The sequence below is a fragment of the Lonchura striata genome, chromosome 2, assembly GCF_050655825.1.
Source record: "Lonchura striata isolate lonStrDom1 chromosome 2, ASM5065582v1, whole genome shotgun sequence".
NCBI lineage: Eukaryota > Metazoa > Chordata > Aves > Passeriformes > Estrildidae > Lonchura > Lonchura striata.
Window position 1 is genome coordinate 35,866,401 of NC_140704.1, and position 22,250 is coordinate 35,888,650.

The 22,250-nt window shown below is 35.5% G+C and overlaps 1 protein-coding gene across 2 annotated transcripts in view; it reads left to right on the top strand.

Annotated features, from left to right (window-relative positions):
- Positions 1–22,250, top strand: part of PLCL2 (phospholipase C like 2) — a 100,267-nt gene that overhangs the window by 62,106 nt on the left and 15,911 nt on the right. For both annotated transcript variants that reach the window (XM_085568682.1, XM_085568686.1), the window contains exon 5: positions 13,368–13,443. In XM_085568682.1, the coding sequence (XP_085424808.1) occupies positions 13,368–13,443 (76 nt within the window). The remainder of the gene's footprint in view (positions 1–13,367; positions 13,444–22,250) is intronic.

Below are 22,250 nucleotides of genomic sequence, written 5' to 3' on the forward strand. Positions count from 1 at the left end.
TAGACTGTGGTGGGGGTTGTATGATTTTGGTGTGTATTTGTATAATGAGCCCTCAAAATGAGAAATCTTACGTCATTGGTTTTGACTTGGGATATTTTTGTCACTGCTAATTAATACGTGGGTGTAAAATTCTGCTTAATAGTAAGAGTTCTTTATGCCAAATTGAGAAAGGGTAGATGTACTCTGAAAGTAATGATTACCCACTTGTCTTATCTTTCTGCTGGCTTAGGCCTCAGTACAGATCAGAATAATGTAACTGTGTCAGGTTTTGGTATGAAATCATGTGGATAACAAAGATAGAGCTCAATGTTTTTGAAACTAACCTGGGTTGGTATATCAAAAATATATGCATAGGCCTTGTGTGTCCTTTCAATGTGGCACATGTAATGGCATTCTCAAAGTGTGATTGTGTCAGGTTTATGATATTTTTAGCTAATGAAAGGATTCTTATGTGTCAGAAATACTGTCTTTCCAATAAAATTATAATAAACATAGGAAGTAATATTTACTGTTTTAATTGTTTAGAATTTGTTTACATTGGGGGTGTTTGAAGGACTTGTTGCTCTGTCAAGCGAGAAAGGATGCAAGACGTTAACAGCAGGACAGTCAGTCCACCTTGAAATAATTGCAAATAAGTGCAATACTGCAGGGGCACATTGAAAGGAAAAAGTATCTTCAGTGTAACGTAGGTTTTTTTAAAGAAACAATGTGGTAAATGATAATAAAATAGTGTATTAGTAGATATTTGGGGTTTTTATCTTTAAGCCAATAGCACATAGTGCTTTCTTAAATTATCTGCATTAACTTAATGGAGAAGCTGTTAAGTGATCAAGGCTAGTAGTTGTCATGGGTTGAAAAACCCTCCTACCCATGTTATAGGAACTGGAATGTCATTTCTGGATAATAAAAATCAAATATAGCTAGGAATTTTTGAGAAAGGCAAAAGTTTTAGGTGTGTATTTTTATTTAGCTACTCCATCCTCCTGAGTATTTTTCATCCTACCATCTTTTCAGTGTTTAACAATGTTTTATTTTTTCCTCTTGTTCATGAACTTCAGCTTCCTTTATGTGATACTTCAGCATGCACTCTGTTGGTGTCATCACACCCATCACTGATCAGTGCTGCAGACTGAAGCTTGGAGTTAAGGCAAGTGCCTCTTCCACACCATTGCATGTTTTTTAAAATGTCTTATAACCTTTAAGATAAACAGTAAGTAAACCTTAAAGTCATACTATGGAAAGAGAAAAAATTATCTCACCCTCAGTCTGCAGCATTATTCAGTGATGAGTATAAGAGCACGTCAAAGATATACTAGAGTACCATTCAAATAAAGCTAGATACTGTTGAGAACTTAACTGTCTCTGTGTGCCCTTAGTGGAGGATGAAATGTCCCATCTGCTGAGAATAAGATTTTCTGAACCTTTCAAGCACGCATTTACTTCTAAGAGAAAAACTAACACAGAACAGGCAGGTAACTGTACCTGTGTGAGAAGGCAGTAGTGCTGCTACAGTAATTATGATTAGATGTTATTAAATCCTAATTAGATAATGCTGCTAGTTCCAAATTTTTTTCAGTTTATGGGGGTGGTTTTAAATATTTTTTTTTTTCATTTTGAGGTGATTTTGTAATTCAGAATGTCTGCAGAATGCAGTAGTGGTCTGTAGTTGATTTAAATGAAATCAAACGAGATAAATAGATTTTGTATATACGCCCTAGGGAAGGACTTGAAAGCAGGTTGTGTTTATTGGTGGTGGGGGTTGTGAGATAATGAGAATGAGAAGTATTAAAAGAGAGTGACACTATTAAATTGGAAAACACCTTATCATTGGGGATGAGCAGTGCTGTAGTAAGCTTAAATCTGGTTACCTTATTTTTGGCTCTTTCCAGCTACTGACTCAATACAGCAGATTGCAGGTGCAATCGTGCAGAAGTTCATGTTACAGAGCTGGAAATTTCGGCAATAAGATAAACTAAATAAAGCTGTATTTTGAGCTTGAACTGGAAAGCAAATAATTTGACACTATACCTGGTAGAGTTACAGTCTGGACTGATACGAATAAGGCTTATTAAAAGCCTATCTGAAAAGGACTTATTGTCAAGGTTTTGGTAAAATTTTAGTAGTCCTCTCAAACTTCAGCTACTGCTTAAAACTTTAAATATTCTTCACTTTTTAAACTCATCTTGATATTAATATAGATTAATTGAGTGGAGCACTTCTTTGTTGGGTATGGTGGATTGAACTTCATAATTCTGAAGGAAGCAAAGAGTATATCCATTGCCTCTTTCATTTGGCTTAAGAGTGATTAGCAGATCTGTTTTGATTTACATTTAGCTCGTAAAATCTGTATTGGTTTCCTGTTGTTGATGTAGGTCCTTGGTTATGGTTACTGTGCAAATACGGTGAGAATGATTACAGTCATGCTGTGATTATAGATTTGAGAAACAAGTAGAGCAAGACTTTTCTATTGCAACTCAGCCTACTAATTTGTCAGAGTTATTCAGCTGAGAAGCCTTAATTCCCCAAATTAGCCTTTGAAGTTGCAAACTTCTGGGGCAGCCAAAAAATGCTGGATCCAGTGCTGGTAATTCTCTCCTAAAACTGAGTATGTTGCTTCAACTCATGCACAGGCCAAAATACTCAGTTTCTGGTGGTGTCAGGGGATGCTGAGTTCAGTGTCACCAATCTCCTGTAGTAGAATCCAGTCTCTGGATATTAAATGTTTATAAATCACATGATAACATCTACTCACCAATTGCATTGTACACTTGAAGAAAATTCAGATTTGTCCATATAGTACCTTTCCTGAGGAATATGTGACTGGCATAGACCATGATGTTCTATGTGTTCTGTGCCCTGTTGGTTCAGAATCTTGTCACTGAGCCCATGACTGTTCCATGTTACAATTTACCTCTTAGCATTATCTGGCTTATGAAGAAGAGAATTTAATGCTTTGAACAGAAGATTGAAAAGCTATTATTCCTTGCTTTTATATTTGAGAGCATAACTACAGAAAACAAAACAAAAAGATTAAAGAAGTAGTCAAAAGAACAGACATCACAGATGCTAAAGATACTGCCTGGGGAGTTTGAAGCAAATATGTACCACTTATCAAAAAACACCTGGGGAGAACAAAATGGAGGAGGTTCTCATGAAAAGAAGGCATCTTCCAAATAGCTGAAGTCACATGCAAATGGGGAAGACAGGATCCATATTTAAGCCTGCCATGGTTAAATAAGAAATAAAAGAAAATTGAGAGTGAAGAATTCAAAAAATTATCTGCACAGACTTAAAAATAACACTAACCTCTTTTCTGGAAAAGCAGAAACAGAAGTCAAAGATTATGTAAGTTCACTAGCTGATCAACATTTAAAAGAAAGACGCAGCTAAAGAGGCAAAGCCACAACACTTAATTAGTTTTTGCATCCATATACCTATAGAGATCAAGGTTTCACATGAAACGCTTCTTTATGAAAGACTAATTGCAGAATTCATCTGTAACTGAAATGCTGGCAGAAGATATTACATAGGAATGGCAAAAGACTGGGAAAATAATACATCAGAAAGAGGATATTTTATATATATATATATTATATATAAAATATATAATTATATATATATATATTTATATTTAAGAGTTCTGAAAGATCTCAAGAGTTGATGTATCAAGACTGCTAATTGTTGTGTGTATTCTCTTGCTTGAAACTGACTATCAAAGTTGTTTGTGTGGTATCAGTGTTTTAAGAGATTTCCAGGGAAGATGATGAAATTACAGATCAGACAGGCTGACATGCTGACATCTGTACTGTGAAAATGAGTAGAAACTGTTTTGAAGAAGAAAATTAGAGGAAACGTGGAGAAATGTGTCATACTGGGGAAGAGTCAATGCAGCTTTTATAAAATGAAGGGCTCATTAATCCCTTGAAGTTCTTTGTTGTCATAAAGCATGTAGACACAGCAGATCTGTCTGGTTAGATTTTCCAAAGCATCTGACAAAGTTTCCTTTCAAATGCTCATATTAGAATAAAGTCGCCATTAAATGTTTAGGCTTTTAAAGTTATTAGATATTTTCTGATAGCTAAAGTGAATGTTGGACTCAACCTGGTGCTCCAGCAGGAAAGGAACTATTAAAGACAGTTTCTTGTGTTGATTTTTGCATTAAAGGTGTGTTTTTCCAGTAAATGGATTAGAGATAGTAGGTACATCTGCAACTTTGATCAGGCTCAAGTAGCTAAGCACTCTGGAAGCTGTATGAAATAATGCTGCCCCCAGATTTGCAAAGATCATTGAGGTGTGAGGTATGTAGCTGCTTAGACTTTCGACAACTTTCTCAGTCTTAGTGGTAGTTATAACATGTGTTAAAACAGTAAATTTCAGAGTTGGCAACACAAATGCAATATTTAAACTGTGATAACACACAGTGTCTCACTGTTTCTATTATTGCCTCTGGCTTTCTACAGTCTTGCTTACTTTCATTATCAGTCTCTGCAGAATAGAACTGTCTTTATTTAAGTAATAAATGGATATAGTTTGGTGGTGAAGAGATCTAAGGGAAAACATACATCATTCATTGCAATTTAGTATATCAAATAGCCCAGGTAGTGTTTTTTTGCCATGTTTAATAAATTATAGTAATTGTACATTCTGGTTTTTGAGATGAATTGAAATAGTTACTGATTGTTTAGCTGTTAGTCTATCACATAAACTGAAAACAAAGCATTCATGGAAAATATAGTGAATAGCTTGGACAGTTTCTTCAGAAAGAGTTGTGTTGCTTATTATCAGTTTTTATTTTCCTGTTTTATAACAGCATGAAGGTTGTAATTATGCTTCCAAAAACAGAGCTACAGATGATAACCTTAGCTTGTGCTGAGTTTTTTCAGTCCACAAAGCAAATGTCTAATTTTGGATACTCAAGACTCCAGTGCCAAATGTTGTAAATTAGGAGCTGTTTTGCATTGATTGAAAAGCTCTGATAATGACAATTTAATGCTTCTGTGAAGTCAAGATTTCTGCATTTCTTGTTGAGAGCATGAACAGTGAAGCTTTTTGTGTCCTCTCACTAATCCCATTATGTCTAATGGCTGACTCACAGTATTCATAAGAGCATAAAATAATATGGCTACTTAGAAGAGGAGTGAGTGTAGCTTTCTGTCCTGTTTTAATGTAGTCCAATGAAATGTTTATGAAAGAACATAAAAATAGGTCAGATGCATAGCAACTTCTCATATGTATTACATATTTCCAACAGGAGTTTTCTTTCTCAATAAATTTTAAATTTGGTTTTTTTGTCTTTTTGATTCCATCTGTGTGAAGAAAAAATTGTGGCTATTAGAGCTGCTACTGATAGTTCTCATTTCAGAAATAGCCTATTAACTACCTATTAATTTTTTCACACAGATGATAGATTTTTGCTTCTTATACAGATAGAGAATATTTTCATTTCATATACATGGTCTTACTTATTGTCCACTTTTCATGTGGTTTTTAATTCTATCAGCTTTAGTTTTAAAAATATGAAAATAATTTTGCTACAAAAACCAGACTATCAGGAAAGTGAAAAGCAGTGACTGTTGGATTTAAAGAGTTTGTTGTCCTTGGGTGCATAGTTTGGAAAAGCGCTGCTGATTATTAAATTTACTCTGTCTTCAACCTAGTCTTCCTCATATACTTGACTAACGAGCAATCAAGAACAAATAGAAGACTCTTTAATGGAGAACTTGTGGACTGTTTGTTCCTTTAGTAGATTTTCTTAAACTGGGGGAAATTAATTCATTTTGGGATACTGCAGAATTAAGAACAGATTATGTCCTATTTTTTCTAATCCCTGCAAGAATTAGTTTTGGTAAGTGGATTTCATATCTTTTGATCCTGCAAAATATTATGTCATAATCTTGTCTTGCTTCTTTCTGGAGAAAAAAAACATTTTCCATGTATGTGTTTTCTAGACTATAAGACATTTCAAAAAGAGGTGAGAGAGAGGAAAGGTAGGCTGGAAAAGTTAAACCATGAGTCTGTTCCTATGTTTTTCCCACATAAATGGACAAACTGCCACTGTCAGGTACAGCAGTACATTTTATTCATAATGTGCCAGTGAATTCAGTAAGCATAATGGAAATTTCATCTGCTTTTTTTTTTTTTTTTTTTTTTTGGAAGAGGGCAGCAGTTTAAAGAGAAAGATAATACTTGATTACATCATAAGTTATGCTGGAGAGGAAGTGATTCTTCTCTTCCATTCAGTGCTGTGTCTTGTCATGGGTTCCCCAGTGCTAGGGAGGCAAGGATGTGCTGAAGAGTCAAACACAGGGCCAATAAGGTGATGGAGCATCTCCTACACAGAAAGGCTGGGAGAGCTGGGACTGTTTAGTCTGCAGAAAAGAAGGCTGAGGGGGATCTCATCAATGTCTATAAGTGCCTGAGGAGAGGGTGCAAAGAAGCCAGAGAGAGGCTTTTTCCATTGGTACCCAGTGGCAGGAGAAAAGGCATGAAATGAAAAATAGGAGGCTTTGTCAGAACATCAGGTAACACTTTTTGGCTGTAAGGGTGACTGAACATTGGAACAGGTTGTCCAGAGAGATTGTGGAGTCTCCAGCTTTGGAGATACTCAAAAGCCATCTGGACATGGCCCTGGGCACCCAGCCATGGTAAGTGGCCCTGCATGAGCAAGGGGGTTTGAACCAGATGACCTCCTGACGTCCCTTCTAACTTCAGTAACTCTGTGCTTCTGTGCTAAATTTACTTTCTTGTATAGTTGAAGAAATATTTTTTAACTTAGACAATACATTTGCTAAAAATCTTAGTGTTTTGAAGGAAATTTGGCTTGATGTGATGAATCCTCTGTGTGTAGAGAAGTACCAGCTAGCAGCTTGATTTTCTTACCTTGGTACTTTGGACTGTATTTGGTAGGGGAAAGATCACCTTTTGTTTATAGAGCTTTGAACTTTCTGTGCAAAACTACACACACACACACACACACACAGATATATACATATATATGTATGTATATATATATATATATATGTATATATTTTTTTTTTTAAATCAATAATGAGGTTATTATTGATTGTTGTCTTGAGCCAGAAAGCTCAATTCTTTTGACTAGATGTCAACTTTACTATAATTCTTTTTTACATAGTCATTTAGGTTGGAAGGCAACTCTCGAGATCATCTAACCCCAACCACCCCTTGCTCAAAACAGGACCAGACAGACCAGGTTGCCCAGGACTGTCTAGTTGAATAAGCTGTTGGATATCATCAAGGGTGGAGACTCCACAGTCAAACTGGAAAATCCCTTCCAGTGTTTGACCACCTAAGATTTCCCCTGAGCCTTCCCTGCTCCAGGCTGACCAGTCCCAGCCCTCTAAGATTCTCTCATATAAAAGGAGTTTATATGAGGACTCCAGTTCCTTAAATCTGTGGCTTTGTGCTGGACAGTAGTCCGTATATTTATTGTACTGAAAAACCCCAAACTGGGATGGATGGTCCAGCTGTGGCCTCCACAAGAAAGAGACTGGAAAAACTCAGCATAGGTTTACAAAAGGGAAATCAGGGTTAGCCAATGTGTAGCCTTCTACAATGTGGTGACAGTCCTGGCAGAGCAGAGGAAAGCTGTGAATGTTTTTTTCTTGGTACAAGTTGGCTTCTGTTGTTAATGGTGGTCCTGCTAGAAGCTGGATGTTTCAAAATTCTTTCTGTGTGGTGTCCACACTGTTAGAACAATTCATTCGAGCTGTGAGGTTTGCAGTCTGATTTTACAATAGTTTCCTTTCTTATTTGGAATAACATCATTCTTCTCCAGCAGAAAATAAAGGCAGGACATACAGTTTAAAACAACTCCTTATGCAGCTGCATGGCAAGCTGACCATGGCAGTTGTTAGTGAAAGGACTAAGAACAGTTCTTCTGCTTGTTCTAGTGCCACAACAAAGATGCCTTCTGGTGCATTGACATTGAATACTGGACTGCTTGGGTACAATTTATACAGACATCCTATTAGTGCTGACCATATTTTGTTTGAGGTCCTGGTACCTATAATGGTTCTTAAAGGGCATAGAGTTTATAAGGAGTCCCTACCAGAGTTCCTTTCCTTGCTGTTACTGCTTGGGGCAATGGTGGCAGCTTCTGATCCTCACTGTGTAACACATCTTTTGAAGTAGGGCAGATGATATTAGCACTTTGGGATGCCCTGTGTTTGGTTTCCTATTTTTGTGAAGTGCTGTTTGATATTTGTGCTATTTGTACCATCCTGGACTTAATAAAATGTCTGGAAAATGCAAATTACATGTTTATTACTGCTGTTAAGAGCTCCAGTTTGTCTTCTGAATATTAAAGATACATACATTTATTAGAAGTGGTGTAGTTTGTGATTTCAGAAATATATCTAATATGCAGAGGTTTGGATGAAAGTAGAATGTGAGAGCCATTTTAATGAAGATTTGATTTATACCTACTGTAAGTATAGTTTCAGTTTTTCTGTTGTAGTGTAGATCCAGTTGTATTGGCAAACACGTCTACAGATTTTGAAATTTAAATGTGTGGTGTGCTTTTCTTGCTAAAAATAACATTTGTCCTTGGTGTTGCAGTTGTGTCAGTGAAGGTGTTGTCACTCACTGAGTTCCATCCAACACAGTTTATAGTTGGTCGATTTTTCCATTTTAAAATACAACTGATGCCTCCTTGGAACTGCTACCAAGCAGTTCCACATGCAGAGGATTGGATATCCTGGGGTTTTGGAAAGATTTCTTTCCCAAGGCCTGTGTTAAATGTGATATTTAAAATATTTATAGCTGAGTTCAGTTATATATTTTCCACAAGTTGAAGGCATAAACAGAATGTTTTATCTTCTACCAGAAGACCTGTCTGTGTTAACCTAGTAGAAATAGATCTTGTTCCAATTCATCTGAAATGAAATAAATGGTTTCAAATACATTCATGTTTACATACATGTGAGCACTTGCATTGATCTGCATGATTTAACTCTTTCATAAAACAGCAAATCAGACTAAACTTTGAAAAATAAAAAAAACTTATCTTAAAAGTGTAGTCCAGACAATTATATATATAATTATAAGTAACCATTTTAATGGGAGAGTTCTGTTTTGCTGAGAAGGAGGATGGATATTTTTTCAGTATATGAGTTTTTCATTTGGTTTGTGAGGACAGCATCATGTAAGTGATGAACTGTTAACAATGCAGCTCCATCTGTTTGAAGCAACAATTGTGATTTCTAATCATCATAATTGGCTTTTTAAGGCAGGAACAAGATATATCATAATACAGATCTCCAGTCCTCACGGAGAATTCTGGACTGATAATTTAGTGTTTATTTCTGAACCCCCCTTAATATTAATAATAATTTAATTAAAAATATATTTCATAACATTTATCCATTTGTTAGAATAACTAAGTAAAATACATGATTTAACCACTAGAGTTTATAGAATATAACAAACAGATTAAACTATTAACCTGGCCTCTGCAAAAATGTGATGACTGCAAGGCACATAAAGCATACCATTCTGCATTGCCCAATTTCCACTGACCATCAGCAAAAATAGGATAGTCCAGTCTGTAATGCATACCTGAGAAATTCTCTGGTTGTGCTGAGGTTGGGGTGTTGTGGTGGGGTGGGAATTGAAAGGAGAGTTGAAGCAATTTCAGCACTATATCTTGTAAGTTCTATATTTAAAATACATTTTGGATCTTCTTTGAATCTTTACTTCCAGAAAAAAGCAACATAGGTCATAAATGTGAATCAGTATTGTAAAAGACTTTCTAGAAAATATAGCTTACTAAGCTTCATGTAGCATGTGTTCTTTTCTTAAATATGCATTGGCTAATTTGCAATACATTTTTAATGATCAGGTGGTAAGTGCTTGTTCCCTATTACATTTGTTTCCATTTCTCTTTCCAGATTTGTCACTGATAATATTGTAGAAGTTAGATGTGGTTAGAAAATACCTGCTTATTGATTGCCTTGTTCAATATAGACTAGATTAGTGAAGAGCAGATTCTACCTGGTCTTTCTCCTCAATTTCCATGACTAATTTGCCTTGGGATTTCCATGTCTTACTCTGCTACAGATGTAGTGTTTTTCAGACTGAAGCTGTTGCTTACTCATCATTTTCTATTTCATTTTTATATCAATCAGACATATACATACCAGTACCATGTGGATTAGGCTAATTTTCTGTTTAAATATAGCCATCTATACATAGTTTTTCCATATGCTATGTCTGCCAAAAGTCTTTCAGTCTCTGTGAATGTCAACATGATTGTTTTCATGAGGTTATAACTTTGGCTTGAACACCAGAAAGAATTCATATGTTCAGACACTCAATAAGAGTAATCTAACAAATAGCTGAATCTATACTAAAAGATGACTGCGTGGTGGAGAGCAATGTAAGAATAAAATTATAACGAACTTTATTAATCAAGCACAACTAGAAGGTGACACTCTTGCACACAGCATACTGCTCATACTAATGCACACAGCATACTACTGCTATTTTCTTAGGGAAGGACATAAGAAAATTGGGGTGTTCCATAATAGTGACTGAATGTTAGTTGCAGTCAACCCCAGAATTATTGCTAGCTCAGCCAGTTTTGCTCTGCAGTGCTTTTAATTTTAAATACAGCTTTGTACATATTTTAGAGACCAAAGATAATGAAAGTAACTGTTGCTGGTCTTGATAATATAAAAGTGGATATTAGAATAATTTCTGCCACATGAAATGCATTGCCATTTTTCTTCAGAAGTTGCAAAGAGGGCATTCCGTTATATCTGGGAGTATTTAGCAGCTTTCCATTCTGGAACTGTGTAATATGAAATTGGGATGTTATTATAAATTCTTCAGCGTTAGCCTGACCATGATGAAAGAACACTGATACAGTGATTAGTTTCTTTTCCTTTCATCTACAGAACTAGTAAAACTTTCTTGTTTTGTCAATACAGAAAGTAAACAAAAAAGCAGTAATGTAAGCATTTTTATTCATCTTAGAATTCTCTTATTTCTGAAAATCAGTGCAGTGTCTCAGAGCAAGTTTTCTAATCAGCTGAGACTGGTTCTCCGCTGCTTCTAAATTGTCTGATGTTCATGTAGGGTATATGAAGGAAGAAGAGCAGATAGATATGTTCTGTGTCTGGAATAGGACCTAGCTTAGATGACTTAGAAATTAGGTTATTAAACACAAGGGGTCAGGAAAACAGAGTAGGGCAGTTGTAATATTTCTTACAATTCCTTCGAAACAAATACCATGAACAGGCAACACAGTTGTTCTCTTTTTCTTATGAACTCCAGTCAAAAGAGTGCTCAGGTGAAAGGACTCATATTGATAGGAAATCCCTCTCTTATTATTGTGTATTAACATCCTAGAAAACCCCAAGAGTCATATGTGCTCAGCATTTCATTTTTCAAGGTGATTTTCAATTCAGAAAAACCTGCTTTACAGTTTCAGCTAGTTAGCAAAATAACATCAGCTGCTGGAAGTATACATCACAGCTGACATCAGCTGTGTTTTGGTTCTCCCCATTTAAGTTAATTGCAGAAACAAATGTGTTATGTGACGTACATATTGAAACAGGTAAATCCTTGCCTGTCAAGCAAATTTACAGTGATCTTATTTCAATTTATGAATTCTCTTTTAGAGACTGAATAGTAATGAAACACAGTGAAATGGGGCTTTCCCCTTGACTGATTAGAAATAGTCAGTTTGCAGTGCTCCCTATATGGATGAGATACAATATTCTCTTACTTAAATTGTCTTAAATTTGTTACACTTAAATAGTGATCAGCATAATTCTATTTATAGAATTATGGTAGTTTCTGCTTGAGTGAAAATTGATATTTATATTCAAAGAACAATCCAGTTAAAAATGTGGTAAGCTAAAGGTTTTCATTTGCAGCTTAGCAACCTGATTTTTACTTCATATATTATAATTTACATTTATTTAAAGTAACCCCGACAGCTGACATAATATATATCAGGCTAAGTAGGTACTTTAAATAGAGATTAATTGGGATGTGAGGATTAAATTAAATTATCCAGTGTGATGACCTCCACATACTTTAAAGTTGCTTTTTCACATGCTGTTTGTGTGTAGCATGAGTAAAAATTCAGGGTTTGCATAATTTTCTTTATTGGTTCAAACTGAAATAATAGAAATAGAACTAGAATTATTTTTAAATGCTTTGTTATTTGTTTAAACCAGATTTTTGTGCTGCTGACAGTTACAGAAGCCTGTAGATTAGTTTGTCTGTGCAGGTGTTTTTACTCCTCACTTGCTTGCACACTTGTCACGATCAAAAATCTGAGACTTGCTTGCCTGCTTCTCACAATTGATTTATGCCTCACTTGGAGCAATGTTCAGAAAAACAGCCTCAATGTCATTCAGCTGGAGAAGGTTCCTTCTAATACGTGTGAGGAAGTCATGCCTCTGACAGTAATTTTTATCTAAGGAAGAGTGTTAGAGAGGTGTGGGCTTTTTTTCCCCTGTAACATTCCTTTTACCCTGTAAAATGCTTTTATGAGGAGAAGTGTTCCTCCTCATAAAAGCAAATTGTGATCTCCTAAGGAAAAGCAAATTCCACATGAACATCCACATAAGTAACATGTCAAAAATTTAGTCATTGTTTTAGTGGAGAGAAAATTGTCTGCTGGAGTGGAAACCGGAGACATCAGTGGGTAAGGTGTGAAGCAAAGTTGTTACTTCCCAGTACATACCCTAGGCTGAAAATTCTGCATGGTTCCATCTCAGTAACTGTGCATTCAGCTGGGATTCCCTAAAAGGCTTTTTGCTCAGAAAGATCAGCTAAAGGAATAATTTATTTTTCCTATCCTCCACTACCAGCCTCAAGTGATTTGTTTTCTTCCATAAAGCATTGTCTCATACATATGTGCAGGTCTAGCCACAAAAAGGAAGACGTAGAGGAAAAAAATCTGGAAAAGAAATGGAATGATGCCTAGGAAAAAGGACACACTGGGTGATGAGTGATCATCATCCTGAATGTTGCAATGAACGAGGAAGAAATAAATTGCATCCAGGTTATCTCACCCAGGCTACCAAAAGTGAATTGCCTGGTTTATCATTTCCAGTTCTTTGATAGGCAGTGAGCTGTGGAGTAGACATTTTGCTCTGGTATTCACAGATCCCAGCCCAAGACTGTTGTATTTTTTATGCCTTTATGCTACGTTTAGGGCACATCTCTGCCTCGTTATGAGCAGGAAAAAGAGTGTATTCATTATGTTAACAATAAATATTAGTTTATTCATTTCAGTTCAATTGTAAGCATCATTTACAGATTAAAAATTTTAATTAAAAATTTAATTTTACTGATATTCTGTATATTTTCATTTACTTTCTCTACAGATGATTCACACCATCAGGACTCTGGTTGAAAATACAGATAGCTTATATGAGAAGATAGTGCAGTGTCAGAAAGCAGGTAAGTACAAACTGTTTTTAAAAAATATTATACAGAACTTGCAGCAATTTTTTTATTTTCCAAAACTTATAATCAATATTCAACTATAGCAAAAAGCCCCCCCAAGCAGCCAAAACTCAACAACCAAACAACAAAAAACCTCATACAAAAAAAAAAGGATTATTGTAATTTTGGCACATCCAGTAAGAGTGAAATGCATTTCAAACCATAGAAAGCAAAGATTCATAGAAGTACATCTTGAATTTAGAAGTTGCAAGTATTTTACACATGGACAGTAGCTTATCATTTCCATAAATGAAAACACAAGGTTACAGGAAGCAAAGAGAATGATCTTTCTTCACACTGAAATTTTTTAACCATTTCCTCTTCTTTCTCTATGTGAGAACTTTTCTTCTTCTGTTGTGGTAGTCCAATGTCTTCAAGAGCCTTGTTGAAGCTTGAATTGTCAGAGGAACATTGCCTTCTGACAATTATGTGACGGTAGTTCAGGTGTTGGGTTCCTGTATTTCTTTAGATCTGTTGGGTGGATGCCCTCAGGTTCTGTGTTGTTCCCACAAGTTCTCTGAAATGTTTCCTGGGTCTGATATATATTTGAAATAGATGGTATAAGTACTTCTTGACCCCTTCACAAACTGACCCCTTTTTAATATGATATTTTGTAATTTTGTATTTTTGTCATTTGGACACAACTGAGTTTTGAAGGTTTCCTGCTTGTTTTGATAGCATATCTGACCTTGTTTTTTAAGCATGCTTGTTTTCTTTTGAACTTTTAACTGTTTTATAAATAATGTTACAAATTTGCTCAGTGTGATGCATCATATTTTGCATCAGAAACAGGAATGCTGCCAAGATTCAGCCAAAGCATTTACAGCTATGTCTTGCATGACTCAGTTGGAACAAAAGCTTTTTATATACAAATACATTTTTATCTATGTGATATTTAGCATCCTGTAGCTCCTGTTATCTTCCATGATTTTGTCCCGTTCTTTGATTTGCTTCTCTGCTCTCCTACAAATTCCAGTCCCTTTGTTTTGTTTCTTTTCCCAAAAAAGAAAAAAAATAATGCTCTTACACTCTGTCTTCCTTTACAAACTCTCTCCTATTAACAGTGGCTTTCAGATCAGCAGCAAGGAAGGTTTACCCTCTCAGAATTTCTAGATCTCCCCTGGATTCACAGCATATACTCCTCGGACACTGTGAACTTTAGTCAAACCATAGGACTGTCAAAATACCTGAAAATTTTAAGTTGCCCTATTTGCTTGAAGTTGTCAAACATAAATACCAAACATAAATACCATGAGTGACAAAATACTACTTCACATATCTTATTGATAGTTGCAGAGATTTATCTAAAATACTGTGGTGGTTTTGGCTGGGATAGTTATTTTTCTTCCTAGTAGCAGGTATGGGGCTGTGTTATGGAGTGCTTTAAAATGGGGCTGATAATGCAGAGATGTTTTTTGTTGCTGCTGAGCAGTGCTTACATAGGATGATGTGTGCACAGCTTTTGCTTTACCCATTTAAATGTCTGTATCTCAACCCACGAGCTTTCTCACTTTTACTCTTTCGATTCTCTTCCCCATCCCAGCCAGCAGGAGTGAGCAAATGTGCAGCACTTGTTGCTGGCTGGGGTTAAACCACAGCAGTACTGAACACAAAATGTATTGTGCTGTTCTAAGGATATTGCCTGGTAGATGTGTGTGCTTGCTTCTTAAATCATCTCCCAATTATGGGGTGAGAGTGTGCCTTTATTTTTTAGTGGCACCAGTATCTTAAGCAGTTTAGATCCTTGGTTTGAAGTAAGGCAAAAGCTAGTTGCCCAAATTTTTTTACTTTAGGACTGTTGCTCTTCAGAAAAGTTTGCTTTCTACTAGCTTATATGGATTCCTGTAAACTTCCATATATCTGACTTTCTTGAGTCTTACCACTTTATTTTACATGGGGGACATTGGGTCCAGGAATTCTTTGCTTAAGAATGCTAAAGACTTAAAGCTTGTGCTAAATAGTGGAGATTTTGATCTCCTTCAAATGAGAACCCTCCAGCATGGTGACATAAGCCTAAGTATGGATTATGTAATAGATCCTGCTATTTAGGGCAGCTTTAGCCCTGCAGGGTCAAGGCATTTTTTAAGATGAATGAGCTGAACTGAATTACCTTTTAGTATCAATGGGTTTTGAAGATTATTTTATGACTAATTGATCTCATTATCTCAGTAGATGCTACCCTAATTACGAGTAAAAGATTATACATTTTCCTATGTAGTTTCTTGATAAGGAAAAAGCAAAATCGTGCCTTTGTCTGGGGTTTTTTCTGCTGTGGCTCCAAGAGTGAAAAAGCTGCTAAAATAAGAAGTACACAAGCTGCCAGTAAGCAGTAAATTTTTGTTGTCATAACCAGGCTTATAAGATAATTGTGTTAAATAGGCAAAGTGGATTCACTCTATTGAACTGTTTTCTATCTTAAGTTTAATAATAAGACTTTTGACCTCCTATAGAATTCAGACCTATTTTGGAAATAAATGCAGTATTATTTCCTTGGTTGACAGTCTTTTGGACAAGCAAAGATACAATTACTGAGATTGCTATTTTCAGAATTCAGGTTTTTTGCTATTAATATTCTCTGAGCGCATTTAACTATAAACATCTCTCCTCATTTTGGTTCTTTAAAATTAAACTGTATTAAAAACCTCTCTGTTTTCTTCATACCAGCATATTAATTTCAGCTCAACACATTCTATTCTTATTTAAATAGCTATTGAAAGTATTTTAGATACATGAATAATGAAAAGATATGGGAACATGATATTGCTTTGCTTCCCAGTGAGCTTTTCTTCTTTTCAAAATTAAAAAATATCCAGATAACTTCAAGATGACTAAAGTGCCATTTATTTTGTTGCTATTAAGCCAGTTAAAGATGCTGCAAGAAAATAGAATCTAGGTGCTTAAAGGGAATTTGAAGATAATCTGGTCCATTCCCTGAATCTCTTAGAGTCCTAAAATGCTCCTGTATCTTTGGTAGAGTAAAGAATCTGAATGTTCAGGTCACCCTACCCCATTTATAGCCTCCTTTGTATTCAAATCACATAATTCCTTAACTCCTCTTACTGTCTGAGCTCATCCTTGGTTAAAAGACAGAACCATGACTTAGGAATTCATTTTGTGTTCAGCAGTGGAAGCTCGGAAGAATATTCCAAATATTCATTAAATTATGGGGAGTGATAGTTACTAAACACAGCTTGCTGGTGACAAAGAACTACTGAACTTAATCAAATGTAGATATGACTGGAGTATTTTTGATTCTATAATCTTAAAAAATACAAAATCAGTAATGGTAAATTAATGAGTGTTGGGGAAAAGACAGCCTTGACAGTACCTGCAAGGAATGGTCTCTGAGATTTCTGTTTTATTTCAGAAAATTAAGTTATTGTATAGAGTTCTAGCAGTGTTAGTTTAGTGTTAATATGATGCATAAATGTGTATTTCAGCAGTTTGCTCAAACTAAGGATAAATTCATTTTAAAGAATTCAGATTCATAAAAAACATACCTATTTCTTTCCATATGGTTTTTTACAGGCATAACATTCCATAGGCATCTGTGCAGCCAGAATTCTTTTTCAGATTCTTATTTTCTGGGATCTCAGCTACACTATCCTTTCTCTGCATTTGACCATCCTAGTTTTGCCTTATGCATGTCATTTTCCTGGTGTTGTTTTGATGATGTCTGTCCCTGGATGGATTTTTACACTTTTTTCCTCATTTTGTGTCAGGACCGAGCTGCTTTCACTTTTCTTGTGTTGGCTCATTTGGTAGCAAGACTTCCCAGTGCCTACTGGATTTTCAGTCCATGTCATGTTGTCCCACAGGCTCTCTGTAAACATCTACCAGGCTACTTCATTTGAATTTGTTTTTAAAATTATCCCACAAATATAGCTGATTGACACAAGTCCTCCTACCACCTTAACCAGAATAGTTTTCATTGTACTCCCCACTCTTCCTGTATCCATCTGTTCTCTTTCTTCCTGATACTTTGATTCTGAGTTGTTGGAGCAAAGTCTGTCTTATTTATCCCATTCTGTACAGTGTCTGACTTTATTTAATAATGTCAGTAATGAATGGCATAGAAGGAGTATATTTTCTAACATGTACTTCAAAGCAGTGTCAGTAACAGGATATGGTTTCAAGAAAGGAAGTATCCAGCCATTCTGGATGCCATTAAAGATAAACACAGTACATAGTATCTATTGGCAAAAGGTTAATCTGAGCTGCTTGCAGATAAATACTGGGATGATGGCCATACAAACACTTCAAATGCTTCTGGTAGTTGAAAATTAAAGGAGTAAAATCAAATTTGTTTGAATAGTTGGAATTATTACTTCCCCTCTGTTACTATATAAACTTTCCAGCAAATTGACACTTCTACTGAGCTGTTGAGCTTTTTTTTCTTGCTATTTGTTCAGGTTATTTGTATTCTAAGTAGGTTTTTGACTCAGGTTCACCAAAATAAAACATGTGAGGAAAAGTAATATTCTGGCAGATTAGGTAATCCACTAACAGATCAAAAGACATACTCAATTATTGAGAAGCACTTTTGGTATATAGGTAGGCAATTGAGTTTTTATTTAAACTGTGAAAGGCAATGACTATGTTCCCAATATTTCTGCAGTTATCCCTGACTTGAAAGAGAATTTATGGTTTTTATGGTTTTGGTACTATGGAGTTTAGCAGAACATGTAAATCCATGTCTTCTGAAATACTTCCTCTCATCAGTAGGTCTTGACTCGTGGTTAGAAGCCATTGCATTTAAACCACTGTTCTGTAACTAGGGAGTGAAGGAATGCCTCTCTGTTATTGTTGGACTTTGCACCTGAGAATATTTAGGTTTTTTAACTGCCATCAGTAGGACATGCTGATCTTCAAGTTACATCTTAGAATTGGATCTGTTACTGTATTTTTCATGAGGTCAAAATAAAGCAATCTATAATATTTATCACCATCACATAAACTCCAATGTCACCTAAAAGATTACTTGGAGACTCCTCTCAGCCAGTCTGCATGCTTTTGAAATACTTGCTTATTGTAAATGCAGGCGAACCCAATGGGAAGAAATGACGATGTCTGACTCAATTCAGAAGGCTGAATAATTTCTTTATTATAACTATGACTAAAATACATTAATATACTATATAAAAAGGAAGAGACTAAAACTACATACTACTCTATCTGTCGCTCTTAACACAACTTGTGACTCTCTCTTGAGAGTCTGGACACAGGCAGATAGGATTGGCCATCAGGCTCAAACAATCCTCACCAGAATCTAATTAAGCACTCACTCCAGGTAAACAATTCTCCAAACACATTCTATATAGGAAAAACAAGGAGTGTTTTCTCTTTCATTTCTCTCTGTGTACTTCTATGAAAAATCTTTAGAGGGAGAGAAATGTGCATACTACACTTGCTCTTTCTTGTTTTTTCTATGTCCCTATTTTTTAATAAGCCAGTTAGCAAATTGTTTTAACTCCTTTCTCCACACTTGTCACAACATCATTTTCAATGTTTATTAGCACAATAGACTTTTCCTGGCAGTTAAGGGAAAAAGGGTGTATTCAAGTTACTCCCTTTCTTTGTTTCTAAACTTTCTGTATTGTGTCCATCATTTTTACCTATTTTTTTTCTTGTATGCTCTTTGTCCTTTCTACTCCTTTCTTCTGTATTTTTTTCTTCCTATTTGTCCTTCCTCCTCAAATAACTCCACTAAGCCTCTCTCTCCAGGTACAGCTTCACAGCAGCTCAGATTATACTGTCATTGCCTGTACTCCCTGGGTCTGTAAACCTGTTTTTCTCCTGTGCCTTGAATAGTCTTGAAACCACATTCTGCTGGGGAGGAGGGGAAATAAAGAATTGCACTAAGATCAACTTAAATAGTATTAGTGAGTAGGTGATGAGTCATTTTTCTTTATGCTCACATGTTTGTCACCATAGTTATTCACACCAGTCATACACCACATTTTTCCTGTATTACTTCTCATACATAGCTTCGTGTAATACCTTGGATGGCATTGGATTTTTTTGTGAATCTGATATATTTTTTGGGTGGATGATTCCTAGGAGACATCTCACATACTTCTTAATGATCTCACTCATTGGTACAAGGGCAAATACTTGACCAGCACAGACTTTCGCATTACTCTCTTGAGTTTGCCTTTCACGTGAAGCCTTTTCCCCCCCCTTCTGTTAATGTAATGCTAGAAGAGAAAGATTTCAGTGCAAGTGTAAGAGATTCATTACTATTGCCAGTGAAACAATGTGGGCTCAGCCAAATCTGAACACTGGGATAAAATTACCGTGTGCCATAAATCAGTATCTTTGTTAAGTCTTCATTCTAACATTCAATAAAATCTCGTTGGTCTCCCTTGAGTATCAAGACTGATAAACAAAAGATGGAAACAGCAGTCTGTGGAAAAAAGAAAAATCCTTTCCTTTGTACCTCCCATGTGTTTATGCCCTTTATTGGCAGTCTTAATTCTTCATATATGGAGTGGCTAAACTTGACCCCCATTCAGAAATCTCATCTGTCTTCACACAGGAGTATATTTGTGGAATAAAGTTTTCTGTACATTGGGGGTGGAATACCATGAGTCAGTTTTCCAGAACAACTGTTTTATTATGTGAAGGTCTGCTTCTGTGTGAATTTTGTAGAAGCATTGTTTTGGAGGAACAGGAAAAGTGTTGGTGTGGGTTTTATGAGTTTTGTCAGTTGATACTGTTTTTGTTGACTCTGGTATGTAGAAGGGTAATTTTACATAGGATTGTTCTTGAAAGTGTTTGGAAGGGTGGAGTTGGTTTCTTAACTTTTGGAAGTAACAAAGTTGTAGCATAGTTGTTACACATTTGCTCTTTTCAACTTCATTTGGTAGTGCAGCTACTTTGAATCTATTCTGATGGTGTTTCTTGAAGAATTTAGTGAGCATCTGAAGTCCTCAGTGGCTCTCCAGCATTAAAGCCTCTTACATGGAGAGCTGGATTACTGTGATTGCCCATGAGACTGCGCGAGTCTGGACTGGAAGACTAAATACTAATTTAAAGGAAAGGATGGTGCTCGGCAGGCTGTGATGCCATTGTTGTTTGGGATGTTGGAATAAGAAAGTTCTCTTAAGTATGCAATTTGTCTTTACTGTTTTTCAAGAATAATAGGGCACTGAGCACCAAACAGTTTTTAACCACTTAAGTAGAGGCAGTACCTACATGTCTGTCTGTGTCTGAGGAACCTTTCCACTTACTACAGAGATAGTGCACAGTGCCAAAGAAGTCAAAGTAATTAAAAACTACTGAACAACTAATTAAGGTACTGTATTATTTTGTCAAGTAATTATCTGAATATATTGAATGCAAATAATTCATGCCTTGAGCATCTTAAATCTGCAGCAAAATATTCTTTGAATCTGCCAAGAAATTTTGATTCTCTAGTTATGGCGTGACATTTTTTCAGTTTTTCATTTTTTCAGACTCCATTTTTGCAGTTAGTAATGACTTTTTAAAAATACAGAGGTACGCTAAGCATTAGTTTATGAAGGTTCATTTTAAATCTTTGTGTGAATAGTGTTTTGTAAGCAAAATAGATGAGAATTTACAAGTATAGTGACTTCTAATGCTTCTCTAACGTGATGGATTTGATTTATTGTTGATATGGTCTGGTAGCCAGCCTCTTTCTCCAATCTCATTTTCTGATAAAATGAATTTTAAGAGGAAATTGTTTGTGAGGCTGAAATAGCTGACTGTTTAAGGAATATAATCTAAAATAAAAATATGAAGAAACACACTTAATGCTGTAAAAAATTAAAGCTGTGGTTTTCAAAGAAGTGGCAAAGAGTAGCAGCTGTATAAGCAAATTAAATATTTATATGTGAAATGAATACTTACAGCCTAAATCCTTTCCTAGAATTTTTCATTTCCTTTATTACCATTTAACCTACACAGTGGAAGAAGAAATATTTGAATATATTAACTGATTTCTTAGATTTTTTTTTTCTTGTAAAGGACAAATTGGTATATGCAAATTATTCACAGCATCTTTGTAAGTGTTTGAGTTGAGTCTACATAGTAGTAGACCTGCAAGGTGTGGTAATCTAATTAAAAACTGAAAGGTTTTAAATGTAAGGTATTTTCCTTACATTTAAAAATTCGTAATATTTATTTAATTTTATTTTGTATTTATAACTCTTATAGAAAGTATTTGATTTGATTTTAAATCAAAGAGCTCTGTGAGAAATGAAATAAACTATATTTGGCTTGACTGAATTTAAGTGCTTCATACCTGGAATATTACCAGTGTTTATTTCATATAGATGTAGTCAAATTTTGTTTGTTACTAATTTCATGTTAGGCGTACTCAGTATATGCATTGATTGCCAGAGTTTCATCACTGTGCTATTTCACTGATAAAGTTCTTTTTTAAGAGAAAAACATTGAAGGAGAAGCCCACCTGCTGTGTAGTCATGTCTCAGCTAGGTTATAAATCATCTCTTGGCAAGAAAGCTTTCCTCAAAGAAAACAAATGAGCATGTCAGGGAAAGATTTGGCTTTAGAAATACAGCTAAGCAAGTGTTGTGCTGGCTGTTTTGCTAAAGATTCCTTGAAAAATTAGTATCTTGGTTCTCAGTTAAAGAAAAGGTGTGAATTTTTTTGCTATAAACTGAGATTGACTGCCAGGGCTTTGTGATATGCCAGGGCTTTGTGATAGGAGTTCTTACGAAAGCAAACAAATCTCAGAGTTCCAAATGTTCCTGAACTTGTACTGTACAGGTTTGTAC